At 48.4% G+C, this 20,611-nt stretch overlaps 1 protein-coding gene across 1 annotated transcript; it reads right to left on the reverse strand.

Moving 5' to 3' along the window:
* Positions 1-3: 3 nt before the first annotated feature.
* Positions 4-19,882, reverse strand: Ap-1-2beta (adaptor protein complex 1/2, beta subunit). The gene is made up of 16 exons (XM_077677789.1): positions 19,613-19,882; positions 19,427-19,492; positions 19,084-19,189; positions 17,506-17,641; positions 15,911-16,572; positions 14,646-14,786; positions 12,671-12,836; positions 9,752-9,840; positions 8,444-8,546; positions 8,236-8,313; positions 7,001-7,290; positions 5,239-5,449; positions 4,581-4,721; positions 3,620-3,765; positions 2,427-2,883; positions 4-1,905 (listed from the first exon to the last, which is right to left on the reverse strand). The coding sequence occupies exons 2-16, from the start codon at positions 19,461-19,463 to the stop codon at positions 1,831-1,833; spliced, it is 2,838 nt and encodes a 945-aa protein (XP_077533915.1). The 5' UTR covers positions 19,464-19,492; positions 19,613-19,882; the 3' UTR covers positions 4-1,830.
* Positions 19,883-20,611: the final 729 nt, after the last annotated feature.

The following is a 20,611-nucleotide window of genomic DNA, read 5'->3' on the forward strand; positions in this document are numbered from 1 at the left end:
GAGTAACGTTAGTCACCAATAATTCAATGCTTTTTATTTTTATACATACAAACTTCACACATATGTTCCAACTTCTGCCACACCAGGCACCAACTGAATGAGTTGGCACAAGTTTGTGCCATCACAATTTGAGCGAACTTTTTTGAAAAGGCAAAAAAATTCAACTGGGTAGATTTTTATAAATATTTTCAACAGAAACACCCCCCAACCAACCTCATCTTAATGCAACAAACATTCGCAACATTAAATATGCCGGATTTGGTGAATATGCCAAATTGCTCGCCACATCCATCCCTATAAAATATTTTTTAAATACTTCCGCAGTATAGTTTGCGCTGGTGTTTCAAAGACTCTAAACTACACATGCACGCACAGCTCTCCCCGACAGACTTGCTCTGTGTGAGTGTTTGCAGGCGTACTTCTTCCTTTAATGAGTAAAAGCTTAGCATAAAGATACAACCGTTGTTACAGCAGGAAAGAAGAACAGATATTTTAGAATTTACGCAGCTTCTTTAAAAATGGGAACAACGTGAAAATTTACATGTTTCGACACTCTCGGAGAGCCATAACTACAGGCTGTGCTTAGCACTCTCCCACACTACTGTACATTGTTTGAAAGAGAAAGAATGTGTGATAACAGTTCGCCAATTTTCTCGAGCACGCATTTTTTGATGATCCACCCCTCCTTCACATACTCTTTTCAAAGAAACATACGGCAAGCCTACAAATCTTTACATAAGCTCAACACTTGGAAAGGGAAAGCACTAGGCTGTCGTCATCGAAGCGTTATGGCAGTAATAAATATTGTTTAGGTCACAACACACCGATCTCCACTAGCACGCTGAAACCACTCGCTGTGTGCAGTGCTCTTGCTTCTCCCAATACCACCATTTCATTAGCTTCAGTCTGACAGAGTTCCTCCCAGTCAAAAAAAAAACCATTTAAGTAAGCAAAGGTTAAGGATGATTCACAATGCCAGGCAGCATCAGGTTAAGTTTCAAACAAAGCTTAGCCTTTGCAAACAACCTCTAATGCTCCGTAAGCCCAGACATTAAATCGGGGCCTTTTAGGAGATAGGCTGGAAATGCTTAGCCATTAGTCAACACCATTTTAGTATCGCTGTTTTACTGAAGATTATTGAACAAACAGTAGTGGCGAATATGCAGTTGATCGTGCTATGATAACATTAGCGACAGTGGCACATAGAGACACCCTTGCCCAAACCCCGTAAGCCTTCGACCATTGCTTACATAGCAACAGAAGCATTTATTTTTTAAGTTTGCATCACATTTGAAAGCAATGTGCCGAGAGATTAGGTGTACGCCCCAATCTTTCGATTTTGTTGCAAGCTTTGTCGGCCACAAAAGGTTGAACTGGTTAAAAGAAAAAGAAAATCCTTAGTCAGCAAACCTCAGATACTGGGTATTTTAACAGTTCCTTCGCTCCTTCCAACACAAAAGCATTCATGTCCGCACATTCACTTAACAAACAGCCAAAGAAAACAGAGCAAAAGCATAATACAAGCTACGAAGACCTTTGTTTAGCTGTACAATAGAATCCAACGCGACGACGTACGGGTCGGGAATGTCCGAAAGACAGAAAAAAAGGTAAAGAATTTTGAAAACTCCACAAGCAAACCAGGCGCCAACTAGGCCCTGCAGTTCTTTCTCACGCGAGCCAAGGCCGCGTAACTCAGGAATGTTCAATTTATGCTTTGCACAGCATGCAAAAAAAGAAGAGAAAAGAAAAAAAAAAACGCAGGGCAGAGAGACTCAGTTAACTCAATGAAAAGGAAAAGAAAGCATTGAGAAACATTCCCGTTCAGTCTTCTCAGCTTTTTAGAATAAGTTCGTATATCTGGTGCACTCCCTGCGCCACCTCCAACGCTCGCGTCTTCAGGGACAACTGCAACAGAGAGAAGAGAAAGGAAACGACACCTTCGTTCACAGCAACATAACCTTACATGAAGCTACTACACTGCTGCTTGCTACACACCTGCCCACCACATGTATCCCTCAAACCGTATCCCCCATATCTTCTCCCCCGTATCACGTCCGTATACGTCCCAACCGTGGCCACTCTGGAGGCTGCCAACTTCGTACCCGTATGTATACCTTGTATCATATCGTCCCCATATCGTATCATGTCCGTATGTGTCCCCTCACCGTGGCCACTCTGAAGCTGCCAACTGCGAACCCGTATGTATACCCTGTATCATATCGTCCCCATATCGTATCGTATCATGTCCGTATATGTCCCAACCGTGGCCACTCTGGAAGCTGCCAACTTCGTACCTGTATGTATACCCTGTATTGTATTGTATCATGCCCGTATACATCCCAACCGCGGCCACTCTGGAAGCTGCCAACTTCGAACACGTATGTATACCCCGTATCGTACGTCCCCGTACGGCAGCGCCTGCTCACCGTGATGCGGGGGTTGCCCGGCTGGCACTTGAGCTCGGCAAGCACCCAGATGCCGTTGGTGAGGCGCAGCGACTGGTAGAGCATGTCCTGGCCGTCGACGTTGCGCTTGGCGATGGTGAAGACGTTGTTGTGCTGCAGCCGCTGGGCCAGCTGGTCGGCCGTGAGGGGCCCCGCATCCAGCGCGAACTGCAGCTCGTTCTGGGCGGGGATGTCCTTCCAGGTGGCCAGGAAGACCCGCTTGTCCATGAGGCCGTCCTCGGCGCACAGCACGTGCAGGGGCACCAGGCAGCTGAAGTAGAAGACGTCCACGTTGTTCTTAATGGCCACCTGCAGGTTGGTCAGCGGGTCCATCTTCTGCACGGGCCCGTTGGTGGCCAGCTGCAGGCTCACGTCGGCCGGGAAGTTGGGCTGCAGGGGCGCCTGCACCTGCAGGGGCTGCGCGGGGGTCAGCCCGAAGCTGTGGGGCAGGGGAGGAGAGGAGAGGAGGCGAGGCACACCGCTGTCAGTCGTTGTCCTTGTACGCATCTCGTGTGACAGTAGTACCGTCACATTTACATTGTAGTACACCTCAGCCACGAGATTGAGTTCCGTTAACCTGTTAAGCTTCTTTTCTTGCTTTTTATAGTACGGCACTTTGCATGGCAGCAGTTTTACTTGTGGGAGACCACCACCGCCCAAAGCCACTACCCCCCGTACAACAGAGTGCAAGGGCACTTATCTGCAATGCCCTTAGCCTTTGTTTTTTCCCACCCACAAACTTGCAACACCAGCCCCAACTTGCAAGCAGAAACCTGCTTTTCAAACTGCTTGAACACTGCTGTCTACATTAACTCTGGTGTAGCATCCAGCTCAACATCGTACACGTGAGCAGTTGTGCACGTTTTTCTCCAGGACAACAGTCCCCATGGCCTCGTGATCAGCAACAAAAACACCACCTACCACTTGACTCACCAAAGTGACTATCAAAGCCTACCTACTACCAAGCTCAAATACGCCACCTACCAATCGATTCATCAAAATGACTCTCAAAGCCTACCTACCAAGCTCACATTAAGGTAATATACTCCATCTACTGAGAGGACAGCCCGTAAAAAAACTAGTCAAGTTGCGACTGGACAAAGCAATATTCCCTTTGAGGCCATTCTTTGCAGAATGAGTAGTGGCAAAGAAGGTAGTAGCTCTTGCTGCCCCACCTGTTCTTGTTGAACTGCACGGCAAAGCCCGTCATGGCCTGCATAGCCTTATTGCTGAAGGTCATGTCCATGAAGATCTGCCCGTTCCTTCGCGAGAAAGTGCCCGAAATCTCCAGGCCTTTTCCCCTAGCGGCAGGCAGCCAGACCTGCAAAAGGAGGGGGAGGAGGGCGGGGGATGAGGCACCGCTCATATGACCCGCAAGCCAAGAAAGCCATGCCAATACATCTTTGGAGGGGGGGGGAAGCACTGACAATTACTACACTCTCTAATGTGAAATTTGTGCGCAACGAGAACTGCGGTCTTCTCAGTCCCAGCGCATATCTGCTGTGTCTCAGGAAGTGATCGCGTGATCAGTGAACACACGGCAGTGCGCACTACTCTGCCGTTATCTCACAGCGCGTCGCTGCCGCTGGCAAGCATGGTGTTGCAAATCGTGTTTGAACCTCCCGCGCAAATGTCACGTTCGGATGGGCCACGCATGGAGGAGCAGCTTCTGGCAAAACTGAGGGGGAGGAAGTGTCAGAGATGACGCCACAGCAGCACTTGCCGCCCTCCCCCTCACTTTCGCCCGTCGCTCCGATGACTGTCTCGTGCGGGCTCAGCCTACTGCCCTCCCCCTCATTTCCTTTGCATTTTCTGTCTTCGCTCACTCGATTACAATGCTGTCGCCATTGCCACTGCCTAACCACAGCAGCGGCCACCAAAATGCTTGCACACTAAAGAGAAACAGCCTCGACAGCAGCCTAAGCTGGTCAACTATGAAGGGCACCGGACTGTCGAGTCACGCAAAAAGTTTAGTTTGCTTTAATGAACTCGGCCAATGTGCGAATCATCTGCCAGCTTAGTTTCCTGGCCACAGATGGGGCAGGCATCTTCAAGTTCCTATGACCGCCCTAAAACCTGGCGGCCAATCGACCCCATGGTGCCCCAAGTGAAAGAGCCCGGAGCGGGGCCACGTGCCTGCTTGGGCGGTGTGTAGAAGGTGCTGGTGGTGCCCAGGCCGAAGATGTCGCCCAGCAGCCCGGTGGTGTTAGTGGCTCCCACTGGCTGTGGCGCCGCCGGGAGCGGCGCAGCCCCGGCTCCACCCAGGCTGTCGCCCAGCTGCATTGCACAGGGTCAGGGGGTAAAGCCCAAGCACTTCCGCAAAGTTTCTACATTTACTACAACAGCACGCATAAGGGAACGCCAACCACATGGGACAGTTTTTGTATTTCGCTACGACAGCCACCACACTGAAGATTGATTTGATTGATTGTGGGGTTTAATGCGCCGACGCAACGCAGGCGATGAGGCGCGCCGTGGTGGAGGGCTCCGGATTAATTTTGACCACCTGGGGATCTTTAACGTGCGCCGAAATCTTGTACACACGGGCGTACCACACTGAAGAGACCAACTTGCATGTGTTCACTTGACAGCAGAATGCTCCGGCCACCAATCCTCTCCAACATGTCCTCCCCACAAACCCTGATAAGCTTTGCTTCTGTCCTGAAGAAGTGCACATACCGCATCACTGTATCCAATTCTGAAATTAGGTCTTCCAACCAATCCTCAACAGATAGGAAAAAAAAAAAAAACTCAGCGAAAAAGAAAGGAACAGCCTCGAAAGCCACTCCCTCACCAAGCTGTCCAGACCACCGCCAAAGATGTCGATGGCAGCCGAGGGCGGGGCGGCGGCCGCCACGGGTGGCACGCCCACCGCAGGTGGCACGGGGGGAGGCGGGGCCCCGATGTCCATGCTCAGCAGGTCCCCAATCAGGGTGTCAGCGCTTGGGATCACCGTCGACTGGTCGCCACCACCCGTCACACCAGCCTCCTCCGCTGAACCCACCCTGGGGGGGAAATCGAGGAAGCATCAGGATGGATGCACCCAGCCTCAAAAGATTGAGCCCCTCTATCCAGTTGAGGCTACACAAGATATGGGGAGATCCTGACACACCACCCCCTACTTGCTCTACCTGTAACGTCATACTCGACCAAGATCACATACTCTGGAACTGCACAACCATACACAACACTACAAACACACCCAACAAAGGATGGCTGACCGCAACAAGCACCACCGAAGAGCAAAGGCAACTGGCGGCGTACATCAGGCAGCGGCTTGAAGACGTCACCAGAGGTTCTCTGGAATGTGAGGACTTAACAGGCCTGCGTGCATATTTTTAATAAAAGCTTTTCTCTCTCTCCTCGAAGAGCGCTGTTAAGATCACAATGCTTATTGGTCAGGTGCTTCGCCACTGATGTGTACTTTTTAAGAGCACAAAATAGCTATGTGAAGTTATCAATGCACTTAACACAAAAAAGAGGAGCCGTTCTTCATTCTGCACCTCTCATCACAACATTCCCTGCGTACAGTTTTGCATCATTACAGCAAACAAGAAAACAGAGCAGCATTTACAAGAACACCTGTTTATGTCGTTTGTCTTTACGTTCATCTTTGTCTGCTTAGTACCCTATTCCTTTCACTGCAGAGCTTTTGCATAAATGCACAAAGCACAGTCTCTATTGTAATGAGAGTTTTTTTTTTTTTTTTTTTTTTTTTTTCTGCAACCTCAAGCCGACCCTCGTGTCAAGATTGAACACTGAAACTCGAGTTGTCTAAAAAGTGCAATGATGCAGCCAATTCTCATCGATGGCTACAGTTTTGGCCATTTCAAGATTGTGTTGCCAACACGTGCCAGAGCCATTTGGATCCACTATAAGCCAAGACTGGCTCTCTTCGTTTTTTTTTCTGCGGTTAGTGGCAGCATCAATAGCATGCGCAGCACTTTGCCTTCGTTTTTCCATCGTAGTGTGTGGAGGCCTCGGCGGTTTTCGTTGCCCTCAAGTGTTTCGACTCCTCTTCGGTTCCCCTTGCAATGTCAAGGCGTTGCGCTCAGTACAACGGCCGTTGGAAGAGATGCGCTATTTTAACGGGTGAAGAGATCAGCAATTCAGCTGCTGCCCGAAGAGACGATATATCGATCATCCGCAGATGGCAGCTCCAGTGGGAGCGGCTTTTCAAGCGTGAACCAGGCTGTAAAAATTTCCGGGGGCTTCACTACAGCCACCACGTCAAATTGGAGAAGCCTGTTGCTGATTTCGTCACGAAACAGCGCAACATGGCGCTCAGTGTTGAAAGCAACTATGTCGCTTGACAGATGGGCATCTAGTCACAGTGTTTAAAAAATAAAGGCGCTTTTCCTTGCTTCTGCTGGCCTCGCGTCAGTACTTTGGCGGTTCTTGTTTCTTCTTACTTTTTTTTACTCAACAATACGTTACCCCTCACGTTACTTCCGTGGTTTCATTTCTTCGTTGTGGATGCATCGAAAAGTCACCCCTCCCGTTACGGCACACCGGGACACTGTACGCTGCAGCAAAGGGCGGGAGGCCCGACTCACGAGTTGTGTCGGGGCGGCAGGGCGCGGCGCAGCCCCCCGGCCCCCTGGCGGGCGCCCTCGACGAAGGCGGAGGGCGGCTTATGGTAGACGGAGGCGAGCGAGCCGATGTGGCAGATGAGCTCGTCCAGCAAGCTGGGCTCCAGCAGGTCCGTCTCCTCGGAGATGAGCGGCTTCTCGGCCAGCACCACCTCCTTGGCTGCCGCGGGGTCCGTCGACAGCAGCCGCCAGTAGATGAAGCCCCGGTCGCGCAGGTCCGGGTTGTCGCTGTCCTGGGTGGCCAGGCTCAGCACCTGGTCAGTGGGAGCAACGGGGGGGGAAATAAAAAGTTGAAGCCGTTCCACTCAATGTGGAAGCTGTAGGAAGTGCAGAGCAGTGATTCGCCATAATGGGCTGGGGCACCGTTATCCGCTCAGTGCTACCACCCATCACCCTCTTCGCCGCCCTGTCTCACTCCTCTCTTGATGCACTGAACAAAGGTTTGTCCAATGCATCTCAAATTTCCCGCCTGCGCAGTGCTCGCTTACCCCCTGCCTGAAACAGCGCAGGCGGGAGTTTTTTTTTGGGGGGGGGGCTTGCTTTTGATCCAAACGTGCTTGCGTCTTACTGCACAGTTTGGAACGTGCCATTTTTTCCTTTTTCTTTTTTCACTTTTTTCCACTTACTATGGCAAAAACCAGCCCAGCGAGCGTTCCTAGTTTAATGAATGAAGAGGTGCCGGTTAATTACATGTATTTTGCCTCAATTGTGCCTGCCGTTTTGTTTGTGCTAAACAACGGGGAGATGTATGACAAGCGCCAGCGGTTCACTAGTTTCAAGCGGTTGTGACTATTTAAGCCGCTTGCTTTTCTAAGCTTGTGTGGGACGCCGTGACGGCAATACGCCGTGGGGCAAGCTACGACGACAAGGCGAGCCCATAAAGAGCTCCACACTTAAAAGGGCCCGCCTCACTGCCAAGCAGAACGTATACTTTACGCTGCAACAAATCTGAGAGTAAATGCAGCACAAGGCAAAATTTAGAAAGCAGGCGCGCATGTCTCCAAACTAAAATTTTTTTCAACTGGCTTAGTTGACCGTGCAGCTCATGAAATGATAGCAGAACACTGAACAGTGTGAAGCAGTCAAGCTCACGTCTGAAGCTGGTGCAAGCAAGATTTCCAATATAACGCTTCCGCTTTCCCCACTATGTAGGAGCAAAACCCTTCCTGGACAAAATAAACAAGGCTGAATAGTGGTACCTGCTGCACTAGTTCCTGGGTTTCCGTCGGCCGTTTCAGGAACAACTTCACAATGGCCGTCAGCAGCTGTAGCTGCACCTACAAGACCAAAACAGAGAACGTTCACATTCACCGTAACACTAACACGTGGTGACCTCACTGCTCTAAACGCAAAGTTGAACACGCGCACTATCACGGGGAAGCAGAACGGCAGGAACAGGCAGCATACCTGAGTGTTTTCATCGTGGAACCCTTCGAGGAAACTTTCCAGCAGCTCATCGGCATTGTCGATGCGCTCTGCGTACTCTCCAATGATCCATATCATGGAGGCTCTGTGGAAAAGGGTATTGACACGGAAAAGTTATCAAAGGCTTTCAGGGAATATCTGCACCAACGTCCAAGAAACATCTTTGGTGAGTCGTTAAAAAAATTGTTTTGTTAGCGATGTACAGTAGAACCTCATTGATACATTTAAAAAAAATGTGACGGAGAAACGTACAATCCAGGAAAACGTACTATCTGGGAAAAAAACGTACTTCGCAGCATTTTTAGTGTTCACAATTTAGAGCGTAGTAACCAGGAAATCGTATGAACTGGGAACATATCAATGGGGTTCTATTGTAACTTCAAGGCATGTTGAGCATATAAGTGTTTGACCCTTTAATCATGAAAGGTTTTTTTTTTTTTTTTTGAGCCCCAGTTCCTCAATAATGGGGAACTAGGCAAAGTTTGGAACATTCAATACTTAAACAGTGTAGCAAGACAAAAGATGCAAGGCAATGGAAAGTGGAAAGTGGACAATGCGATAGAGTGAGTAACTAACTTCCAATAAAATTTTTAATGAACAAACTTGTGTGTACTGGGAAACGGTGTGCTCAAAGTCACAAAAAGAAAAAGATCTATCAGACCTGCTTAGAAGAGTTCTCTGCGGTACGACATTACCGCAGACCTACACAGAATTGCGTGGACTTATCTATAGCTTATCTATATTAAAAACCGTCACTATCTTTAGCATTATCTAGGCTATGTGCACAGGAAACATTTGATAACTGCACCCCTTTCAGAGAATTTGTACCTTTCACAATCACTCGAGCCGCACACTATTATCACTATACATCTGCTGACACAACATAATGGGATGGAATATGAAACGTACTCCATTGCATTATATTCGGGTAAGCCAAAATTGCACCACTCCACTACTTTTCACATTGCGGTGTGTCTAGTCCTATGGGGCTACAGTACAGAACAATGTGCTGAAGTATTGATTGATTGACTGTAGGGTTTAACACGCCGACGCAACGCAGGCGATGAGGCGCGCCACAGTGGAGGGCTCCGGATTAATTTTGACCACCTGGGGATCTTTAACATGCGCCATAATCTCGTACACACGGGCGTTTTTGCTTTTCGCCTCCATCAGAAAAGCGGCCACCGCGGCCGGGAATCGAACCCGCGACCTCGTGCTCAGCAGCGCAACGCCTTAGCCACTGAGCCACCGCGGCGGGTAATGTGCTGAAGTAACAAATGCACTACTCACCTAGCTTCTGGTTCGTCTAAGGTGTCCAGGTTTTCGCACAGTGTTGATATAATGCTTTCATACTTGTTCGGATACTTCCTGAAGATGTCCTGCATTTTTGTGAAGAGAGAAAGCACGGAAACGTCAGCACAAGACTCTCTAGCCTCATTTATGCAATGTAGGCTATGTGGCAGAGCTCGGACAGTGAGACTTAGAAGTGCACAATTTTGATTGAGCAAGATATTTTTAACTTCCCACTAGTGCTTTGTTCATTCTAAGTAACAACCACAGCAAACACTAGCGCACAAGAAAATGTAGCAAACGCACAAATTTCAAAGCAAATGGCAAAAATTTCAAGTGCAACAAAAGTGTACGAGTACTCATGCAGGAGTTCCGACATACAACATAACAATTAGAAAAGAGCAGCAATTTTACAACATATTCAGCCCAGTTTCCTCCCGTCATGACTAGTAGTGGCAAACAACAGACAACCTAACGAAATAAAAAAAGCTGCCTGTAGCTTCCCAATTATTGTAGTCAATTTTATTACAATAAAATAGTGAAACAATAAAACACCGCCTCAAAAAACAGACAACATTTAGAGGCGTGCATTTCATTTAGTCCTCGTCCTCTTATGGTACACTTTGTTGCATTCAAACAGGTACCAAATAGCTGAGACCAAGATTTCGATAAGCACTCATGGAACGCAAGTCAATGCGAGAAGAAAGTAATGCACTGTTCATTAGAAGCCTTAGAATGTTAAACAGGCTTTTCCTTTTAAGGGAAAAATAGGCGATTATGAAGACTAGAAGCTCTAGAACGTTAACTCTTTCATTACTGCGGGAAATACACCTAAGAAAATGAAAAGAAAAAGTTGTGCATAACATACCACCAATACTAGAAAAATTTTGATGGTACGTTTTGTAGGTAAACATTTCAAAAACCCCTCCTAGAAAAAGAAATCGAGTTGCGCAGAACAATTTGTCAGATATAAAAAAAAACGTTAGCTGCGTGGTGCCAGCACTTTGTGGTGCAGCACAATCTTCATTTCGAAATTTGCAATTTCGGATGGTTCTCTGGAAGAAATTTAGTGGTTTGACATTATTAGATACACCAATTACACACCGCGTGATGTAAAAACAACATGTCAATGACTACGGCCAACACAAGATTCAGAGCAAGCAAGTGATGCGAAGAAATCTGGAGTTGAAAACCGAACTCCGTGGTGGATGCTTGTTGATGTTTGGGATCACTATCAGTCAGAAGTTTCACTTGCAATTTATCATCATCTTCTGACTCGCTATGGTAGCCCTGCTTGCAGGCTTGCAGGAATAAGGTGCAATGCACTATAATCGTGCCCACAAGGCTTTCACCAAGCAGATGTCGCACGACGAAAAGAGTTCAGTACTACAAGCCTCCTACATTGCAGCACCACCTAACATTTTTAAAAAGAAACAATATCAAGCTTGTTGGAGACTTCGTCAGAATAGACAGGTCTACTAATAAGCTACATTAGATTTCAGGCAATACCCTCGTACGGAAACGAAACTGGCCGTTGAACAGCTGGTGGTGTTAAAGGCTGATTGGAAGCGCTCTCCTTGTCTGAACTGATATCCGATGACTTGGTGTTATCTTTCTACTTTCATCTGGAGCTTTTATCGCAGAAGTAAGGTGTGGGTAAAATGAAATAACGAATGGCGTGCTTTTTAACAGTGGCAGGTGAAGGAGGCGCATGGCAAATCGACTTCAAGTTGGGCAACTGCATAGTGGCGCCAAATATGAATTTTGCAACGCAAAAATGAAATTGAAACTGCAGAAAACTGGCTGAAAATGCCAGGTCCACTTGTTAGACATGTGGGGGACCTTCAGAAATAAGCTTTGGCAAAATAAAGCCACCCTTTCTCCGAATCAAAGCTCATTCGTGAATAGCTGGTGTCATTTTCAGGTAATTATCACCTCTCACTACTGTCGGATTACAAAGCTGACAACATAATTTGGTATTTGACTTCCTGGAAACGTTTTGGTCAAGAAAATTTGATGGTAATGCAGCACAACCACGAAAGGCATGCTTTTTTGACAAGCATAACAGCCAGGTCCGCTTTCGCATAAACACACGCACCTCAGCTCGCAAAGGACACTGTCAAAAATCTCAATATTGCCGCAGCGAGAAAATTTTAACCGATTCTAAAAGTGCAGTGCCTAGACTAATCACTGGGGTGCATTAGGTGCGCGAGAAATGACTGCATGTCGAAATCGGCAACAAGAAGCATCAATCATCAATGACAAATTTGAATAGGTGTGGTAATGAAGGCAGATTTTTGTACTAGAATGCACATACCACATTGATAGAACAAGCATTGACATCTTGCAGCAAAAAAAGAAAAAGCCTTGGAGGAGGAAAAACACCAGTTGGAACAGCTATGGGAGTCTTCAAAGCAGATGCAAGAATGCAACATGGCACTTAGAGGTGAAAACATCACTGATGCAACCCAAGGAGGTCATTGGCGAATATTGTGAAACATATTGAACAAACAGCAATGAAAAGGACTGCCTCTAAGAACAGCATTGAGACAGACACAATGCTAAGGTAAATTTGTCTCGGCATAACACTTCCGCCACTGCTACCACGCAAATTCAGCTGGCAGGGGTTTCCACTCAGCCTCGCAGCGCTTTGGATAGCGCACAATGTGGCTGGCCCTAGAGGGACAAACGACCCAAGCATGCTTAACATAGACAAACGTCGCTTACAGATGCCAAAGCATCCGAGCACTATGCTATGCCATTGCTTCACTAGATGCATTTCACTAGATGCAATGCTTCACTAGAACTACTTGAGTCCTCTCTGACTTGCAAAGACTCTAGCCCTGCAACTTGCAAGGACTCTCTAGTTGCACTCCCAGTCGCCCCCAGAGAGAGGAAAGGACCCCAAGCGACCCCCACCTTGATGACCACGATGGCTTCCTGGACGACGTAGTTGACCTTGGTCTGGATCAGGTCCAGCAGCGTGCTCACACAGCGTTCGGCGGACTGCTCCACCTTGATGGCACACCGGCCAATGGCACGCACAGCCTTGCGCACAAAGTCCACGTCCACTTCCGTCGCATACCTGCCCCCCGGGAAGCACCCCGTGTTTTGAAACAGAACTGCCCATACGTTTTGAGTCGCATCGTCTCACAGTCAACGCATAAAGTCACTATAAAATTAATAAGCAGGTATCTCAAACCATTAGCTCTAAATCTGTCGCAATATTTAAAAGTAGTTAAAGGGGTTGCAAAAAGATTTTAGAAAATTCTATGTTGCCTCGGTATTTAGAACTGTGAACCACTGATGTACAAAGTTAAGGGTTTTAAACGAGTCATGACTGCCAATTGGTAAAATGCATAATTTCGATAATTTTCATCAAACTTAGTCACAACAACACACCTGTGCTCTGTTATCTGTACTTTTAGATCCTGAAAATGCACTGGGGATCAGGTTAGGCACACAAGTGTCAGCCTGTTGCCAAGATGCAGATCTATTGTGAGCAGACCCCACAAGCTAAATAAAAAGCTCCCAAGGAAGCACTGAGAAAAAAACATCAGAAGAAACTCCCGCAAGCAAGCAGACAACTCATTTCAGGCAGATCCCTTCTGCTCTGCACTGGGCAGACAGGGAACTGAAACCCTGACTGCTTTAAAATTTGAGTCTCAGTTCCAAATTAATTTGGAAACTCTAAAGGTCTTTACCATGAGCTGAAATCTCATACCGGAGCAGATTTTTTTTAGTGCACAACCTCAGACACTGAGCCAATGCAGTGGTATTTAACAAAATTCGCTGCTGACAAGGCACACCCTGAACAGCAAAATTGGGTTGAGGTAGCAGCACCAATGTAGCCATTCTGGCTTGCTGAAACTACTACATGCAGTACAACAATAGAGAGTTTTAGCTGACCGTTTTTGACGCTCCGCTATGCTTCCGACGTTCCGCTCAGCACAACCGGAGCGTCAGCAGCCGAAAGGCTTTTAGCTAAGCGATAACCGTATCTCCCTCGACAGGGAATGATTCGCGTGACTGGTCGTTTCGCGCGCACATGAAAACTGAAACTTCATCCTAAAGGAAACAAGAATTCGTATTTGGTTGCCCAAACAAAGCAAAATACCGTGTTTCTTGGCCTCATTTAACCTTTTTTTTGAATAATGTAGTCGCTGACATGGTATAATTTTTCTAAATAACTATAAACAAGCCGATGAATTTTGGCATAGCCAAGCCAAGGCTGTCTTTCTCGGCGCTGCATAGAAACAGCCCCGCGCTTCGGTCGACGTTTTTCGCTTCCGTTCTAAAGATCTTTCAGGTGTGTGGCACCATTGCCTATTCGGAAGCGCTTTCGCGGCTTCGTCGGTCGTGTTTCAACTTAAGAAGCGAAGTTCGCCGTAGCGGGCTCGCATCGCAGGGGCAGCCATGTTGTTATTCCGCACGGTAGCGTAAGCTGCCGCGACGGTCCGCTAAGAGGCCCCGGTTAGCGGAGTGGGGCCCCGCTCTGGTATCGCCGGTAGCGCGCTAGCGTGCCACGCATGCGCAATGGCGTTCCCGCTTGCTATCGGAGCGGAGCGGACCGTCAGAAACGGTCAGCTAAAACTCTCTAATGATGAGAATCTCTTCATACTCTAAAGCAGTTGTGAATTTCAAGCTTAGCGCACCTTCAGGAGGCATATTTTTTAAACGTTGACTACTGCACACGGTGTTGCAGGGTGGGTGCCAGATACTTAGCACCCACCCTACTAAGTATTACGCAAAAACGAACAAGCGAAAAATCCCACGACATCATCGCAATCATTAATTCCTCGCATTCCAAATACACAAGCAAGCACATCAAAACAGAGTGCAGCCCAATGCTGGATGCAAAGTAAGAAAAGGAGCAGGAAGCCCCGAAACCCACTCCTTCAGTTCCGCCAAGACTTGGGCAATGTTCGCCTGCGACGCAAGACGAATCATGATGTCCAGCTTCTCCAGCTTCACGTAGATGGGGTCATTGTACTTGACAAAGAACACCTTCATCTCGTGCTTCAGAATGTCAGGCCTGGCACACAGAAAAAAAAAAGAAGTGAAAATTTCTCTTTCACAAAAACAGCCACATGACAAAAGACTTACTGTGGTAGCAAAACTCTGCACAGCAATTTGTTCCCGCACTGTTAAAATGTTTTTGCAAACACAGCCTTCCCAACATTCCATTTAAAAGCATGTTATAGGACCTACGCTCTAAAAACATACAAAAAACAAGTGTGGCTCATCTGCAGTACTATCAACGCCTGCATCATGGCTATTACTTGCTACACAATTTCGGTAGGTGACATGGGGTGCAGTGCCAGGAGCACAGCTGACAGGTGCCACTCGCTTCCTTTATTAGAGGACAACTCACTTTCGCTGTGACACCAACTGCTACAATTTCCCACCAACATTTATGATGAGCACCACAGATTTGTGGCAAGAACTGCAGCAATTTATGGGAGCACCACGGCAATTTATGCCGAGAACCACAGCAATTTATGGTGAGAGCGATGGCCATTTATGGCGAGAATTGTTAATATACAGCAGCCCTAGGGCATTGATCTTAGAGCAAGCACCACGGCAATTTATGGCAAAAACCACAGCAATTTGTGGCGAGCACTGCAACGATTTATGGCGAGAGCAATGGCAATTTATGGCAAGAATCATGGAGATATATGGGAGCATCAGGGCCATTTATGTTAGGGCAAGCACCATGGCAATTTATGGCAAGAACCACAGCAATTCATGGCGAGAACCACAGCAGTTCATGGTAGCACCGTGGTGGGAACCGCAGAAATTTAGGGCAAGCACAACTTCAATTTATGTGTGAGAATTTTGGCGATATATGGCAGCAGTGTGGCAATTGATGTTAGGGCAAGCACCGCAGCAATTTACGGCGAGAACCACAGCAATTTATGGGAGCACTGTGCTGAGAACAGATTTATGGAGAGCACTGCGGTGATTTATAACGAGCACCCCGACGATTTATAACAAGCACCATGACGATTTATAAAGAGCACTGTAGCACTTTACACAACGAGCGCAGCAATGATTTATGCTGAGCACCGCAGCGACTTATGGCAAGCACCGAGGTGGTGATGCCGCCTTCGTTCCCCCCGTAGTGAGCCCCAGGGAGGGAGGGAGAGGGATGCTCACCTCTTCTGCACGATGAGGTTGATGTTGCGGAGGGCGACGTACTGCACCTCGGGCTCGCTGGAGAGCAGAGTGACCAGGGGCGGGGCCAGCTTCTTGGTCAGGGTGGTGACAAAGTCGGAGTCCGTGCTCATCATCTCCATGAACTTCATCAGCACCTTGACGGCCGAGAGCACGACGGCGGCGTTGGCGTGCGCCAGGCGCGGCGTCACCCGCTCGCAAATGCTCTGGGCCTCGCGTTCGTCCTTGGGCGTGTAGTTGGCCAGCGAGTCGAGGATGAACACCTGGCCCCACTCGGTGCACTCGTTCAGGGCCGTCAACAGCTTGTTGATGGTGGGGCCACTCATCTCGGACAGCGGCTGGCCGCTGCTCGACGCCTCGTTCATCTCGGACAGGGCGGCCACCGCGTTGGCCACCACCATGGGGTTGGAGTCAGAGAGCAGGTCTCGCAGCTGATCCAGAAAGCCCTGGTCCTCCACCAGGGGCGCGTTGATGTCATGCAACTTGGCGACGCACACGGCAGCCGTCTTTCGCACGTACGGGTCCTCGTCCTTCAAGCACTTCCGCAGGGGTTCGCATAGGTACTCCGTTATCTTGTCCACGCGGATGCAGCCCATGGTGCGCACGGCCAGTGCCCGGATCAGGGGGTTGCCGTCCTCACAGTCCTGGGGGGAGGAGGAGGAGTAATTCATCAGCCAAGCTATCACAACAGTGATCAATTTCTCTTACACCTGAAGACTCCTTGCACTGCAAAAGTCTCGCTTCTTTTCACAATTTTTACATTCATGTGGGAAAGCCAACTTAAGGGCCATTTCAAGCAGAAAAAAGAAACTCCCACCTCCCCTCGCGGGAACCCCTGTGTAGATGCGACGCATAGGCGGAGCGGCGAAGGGACCGCGTTTTATAGCGCGCACTGCGTGGACTCTAGGTGTTTGAGCCAAGCGTGGATGTTGCTTCGCCGGAGAACGGCACACCGGTTATATGCGCAGCGCGCCCGAAGGAGAGGAAACCGCGGAAAAGAGAGTACTGCACATGCGCCGGCCCCAGCGCGTCTGCCGCGGCTATGACGCAACGTGCCGCGGCTATGACGCAACACAATCCACTTTAATCCAATCCAATGCAAACCCAATCCAAGCCAAGCCAATCCAATCCAATGCCCCTCGCGAGAGTGTGTTCGCTAACGGAGAGGAGAGGGGGTGAGCGGCGGAGAGCGCAGCTGGCGCGTCGAGGAGAATGGGGGAGGGGTGGACAACGCCGACGACGACGACGCCGGAGGGACAAGGCGAGTGAATCAGATGCTCTGCATCTAAAAATTTACACCTTCTTTGTGGCAAAGCCGCTCTTTTGCTTCCAGAATATGACGTTATAAAAAGCAACAGGAGTGGGATCTTCAAAAATCAAACTAGTACACTTGTGCAGGACGAATATGTATTGCACAGTCGGCTTTTACCACTGCAGCACAACAGCTTTTTTTTAATCAGCCTTCACTTTTCAACAGCAATTTACATTTAGTAGCACGTCCCAAGATTACTGAACTGAACAGGCCGCATTATAGTAGCATAGAAGGACCGGAAATATGCTGGATTAAGGCCACTCACTTTTACAAATGTATTCACAGCCATTATAGCCATATCAGGTTGACTCTTAGCGTAGTTCATCAGGTAGAGATAAACAAGCTTCTTCAGTTCCAAGTTGTCTGTCTGCATACAGTTGACCACATCTGGAAACAGGGCACTGAAATAGAGCATAGAATTTACAGTTATGGACAGAGAACCAGAACAAGCTCAGGTTACAAGGATCGGATAGGAAGCCCCTTTGAACTGCGTGCATGCACTAGATGAATGCAGGGAGGGATCTGAAAAATTAATGTCTTAAGCACCGCGACTATTGAGAGCATCATGCGAGAAAGCTATCCGTAAACTAGCGCTCCGACAAAGCTCAAAGCCAATGTACAGTGGTGAGCTCGCTTAGGGTGAACACAGGAGCGTGTGGCCACAGGTACTATCAGAGCAGCCTACCGTGGTATGCGCGAAACGGCACGCATGCGCTGTGTGTGTCGCGCGAGGCTATGCTTTCAGTACGCGCACCGCGTCATCGGAGAGTCTGAACGTCGTCTGCTAACTTTATCTTGCTTGTAGTGGTGGAGTAATCGGCCGCTGTATAACTGGAAACTGGAATCTGCAAGGAAAATGTTTCTGGGGGAGCAGCTTCATTAGCTTGATACAATGCAATCGGTTCGTCACATCGCAACTTGCCAGCTTGCTTCAAGCAGACTCTATAGAGAGATGACGCTCATTTTAACAGCACTTCACTTTTTGTAAGTGATTGCCACGGAAACCGAAGGAGCGCATAAACAACGTTTATCAGGAATAAGGTGAGAGCTTCAAGTGAGCTCGGGCACTACAGCCTCGATTCAATTTACAGTCGAAAAGCACCTTTGCGATGTTTGTTAGGCATGTTCATACAATTATCGAGGATTCGAGGTTCAAAGCGAGACATCATTAGCAGACGACGGGCAACACAGCAGAACACGAGCAGGCGCTCGGATGACGCGATGCGCGCGCTGAAGGCAAGTTCTAGCTCGACAGGCCCAGCGCATGTGTAATGTTTCGCGCAGCCCCCGGTAGTTCTGCTCATAGTATCAGCAGCCACGCGCTCCCGTCTTCACCCTAAGCGAGCTCACCACTGTATCTGAAAGTGTTGAAGGTTGTTCTCAGTATTTATATCTGAAGCATTTCACACAACTACTGCAAAGCACTCCGTTCCATAACCCCGTACGAATGGGAATAGTAGTAGAAGATTTTATTTGGGGTGAACAGAACGTGTAGTAGCCGGTGAACGAACGTTACTCAGCTTTTTTTTTGGAAGGCCGCTTCAGTTCACTGCGATGTACCTAGCCGACTGACGCAGTCTTCCTCGATCAACGAACACGGCACAGCGCAGAGAATACGCGAACGTCAATACATACTCGCTCGATCCTCTCGACACTTGCCACGGTTACGACCGGGCAGCCTACCGTGGGCTCACCACATGCAGATTACAAATCATCGGTGAACTGCGATCTTGACTTCGAGCTAAGCGAAAAACCGCTCGCACCTGCACGTGTAATTACAAGCACGCCGGCGTTCATCCGCGTGCACCGTGAAACCGCAAAGGTCATCGAGCTACGAACCCACCTGACATCCTTTCCGACTGTCATCGAAGCAATTACTTTCTTGACGGCTTCACGTTTCTTCTCTTTTTTATCGCTGTTCAGTTCACTCTTCAGCTCGAAGATTTCACCTGGAATCGGAGAAGAACGGTCAGCCGACGGCTGGGGAAACGTAAACCTGCTGTTACGGCCGGGAACACGAGCCGGCTTGCGTTGCCGCCCCCTTCGGAACGACATTTAAAATGCTGCGGTTTAACTCGTAAGTCACACTGGCCTATTATAATATTATACGGCCTCCTCTACGAACCATTCGCACTTTTCAGAGTCCGCATGGATTGAAAACGAGGCGAGAAAGTGCCCAAGCTAACCTTTCTTGGTCGTTGTGAAGTACTTTGCGTCAGTCATGATTGGCTAAAGTAGCGGTGCACAGTATTCTGTAAAAGCAAAAGGAAGGATTTGTTATTGCAAACGTCAGGTAAAGATACCGGTTACGTGTAAGGCCGCAATCGTCGCTTTAATTGTGAGGTAACGTCGAAGGTGAGGGGGCGACTTACCGAAAAGAGCGTGATTTAGGCGTAATGGAGCTCCCCTCTTTCGGCGATTCCTACGTGAATCGGCGCGGTTTTCACTGGGCCGACGGCACCATAATCAACCAGCCTGGATACTGGATAGCTGGCGGGGCTGCTTGGGCAATGAAGCGGCTCTTCAATGCACGAAATCGCTTGCACACTTTCTCGCAAATAGTGCATATACGCCCCTGAAGAAACACTCCCGATTATTGCTTGTGTAGTTGCTGTTGCTGCCGGCGCTGCGCAAGCTCCGAAACCCGGAGACGTCCCGACACGCGGCGCTGCAATCCGGCAAGATTTTTTTTTTTTAAGCACGCAAACACAAAGCTTTCAACGCGACGTTTATGTCAACATAATATAGCTTATAGTTTATTTTTAGTGAGGATCACATCCGGTCCCTTATGTTAAAATTGTTTAGCACATAAGCTGCAGTGCGAGCTTGTTGTTTTATATTTTTTTTTGTAAAAGCACTGCAAGCCCGCTGATTTTAAAACTTAATGCGGGTTTATTGATGTAGTAAGCGCACTCAGGCTGAGTTTATTGTTTGCGCGAATACTGTGCATGCTTTTTTACAGTTCCACAGCCGTCCTGGTAAATGTGGAACGAATCCCTCCCACGCTACAACGTGCACGTTGAGTAAAAGCATAGAGAAAGAAATACTGTAAAAGTCATTGCAGCGCCTGCGTTAACCTTTTCCTTCCTCCACTCCCGCGTTCAAAAATAACGATTCCTCATCAGCTACCTTTCCCCTCCCCTCCCCGGTGTGAATTGTCGCATTTAAAGCTAAACAATGTTCCGAGTGCTACCCCGCTCCGGTTACCACCAAGTAATGAAGAATTTCTCCGACCTTTAAACTCTGTTGTAAAGATTCCGACAAGCAGGTCAAGCAGAGTGTGGCCGACAAGCAGAAACCCTGCAGCGTTTCCGACCGCGCTAGTGCAGCTTTCATCGAACCTGACTGACCCAGTGCAAACACATTTCGCT

The sequence above is a fragment of the Haemaphysalis longicornis genome, unplaced genomic scaffold (genome assembly GCF_048455015.1).
Source record: "Haemaphysalis longicornis isolate Haplotype H1 unplaced genomic scaffold, Haemaphysalis longicornis Haplotype H1 scaffold_7, whole genome shotgun sequence".
Taxonomy (NCBI): Eukaryota; Metazoa; Arthropoda; class Arachnida; order Ixodida; family Ixodidae; genus Haemaphysalis; species Haemaphysalis longicornis.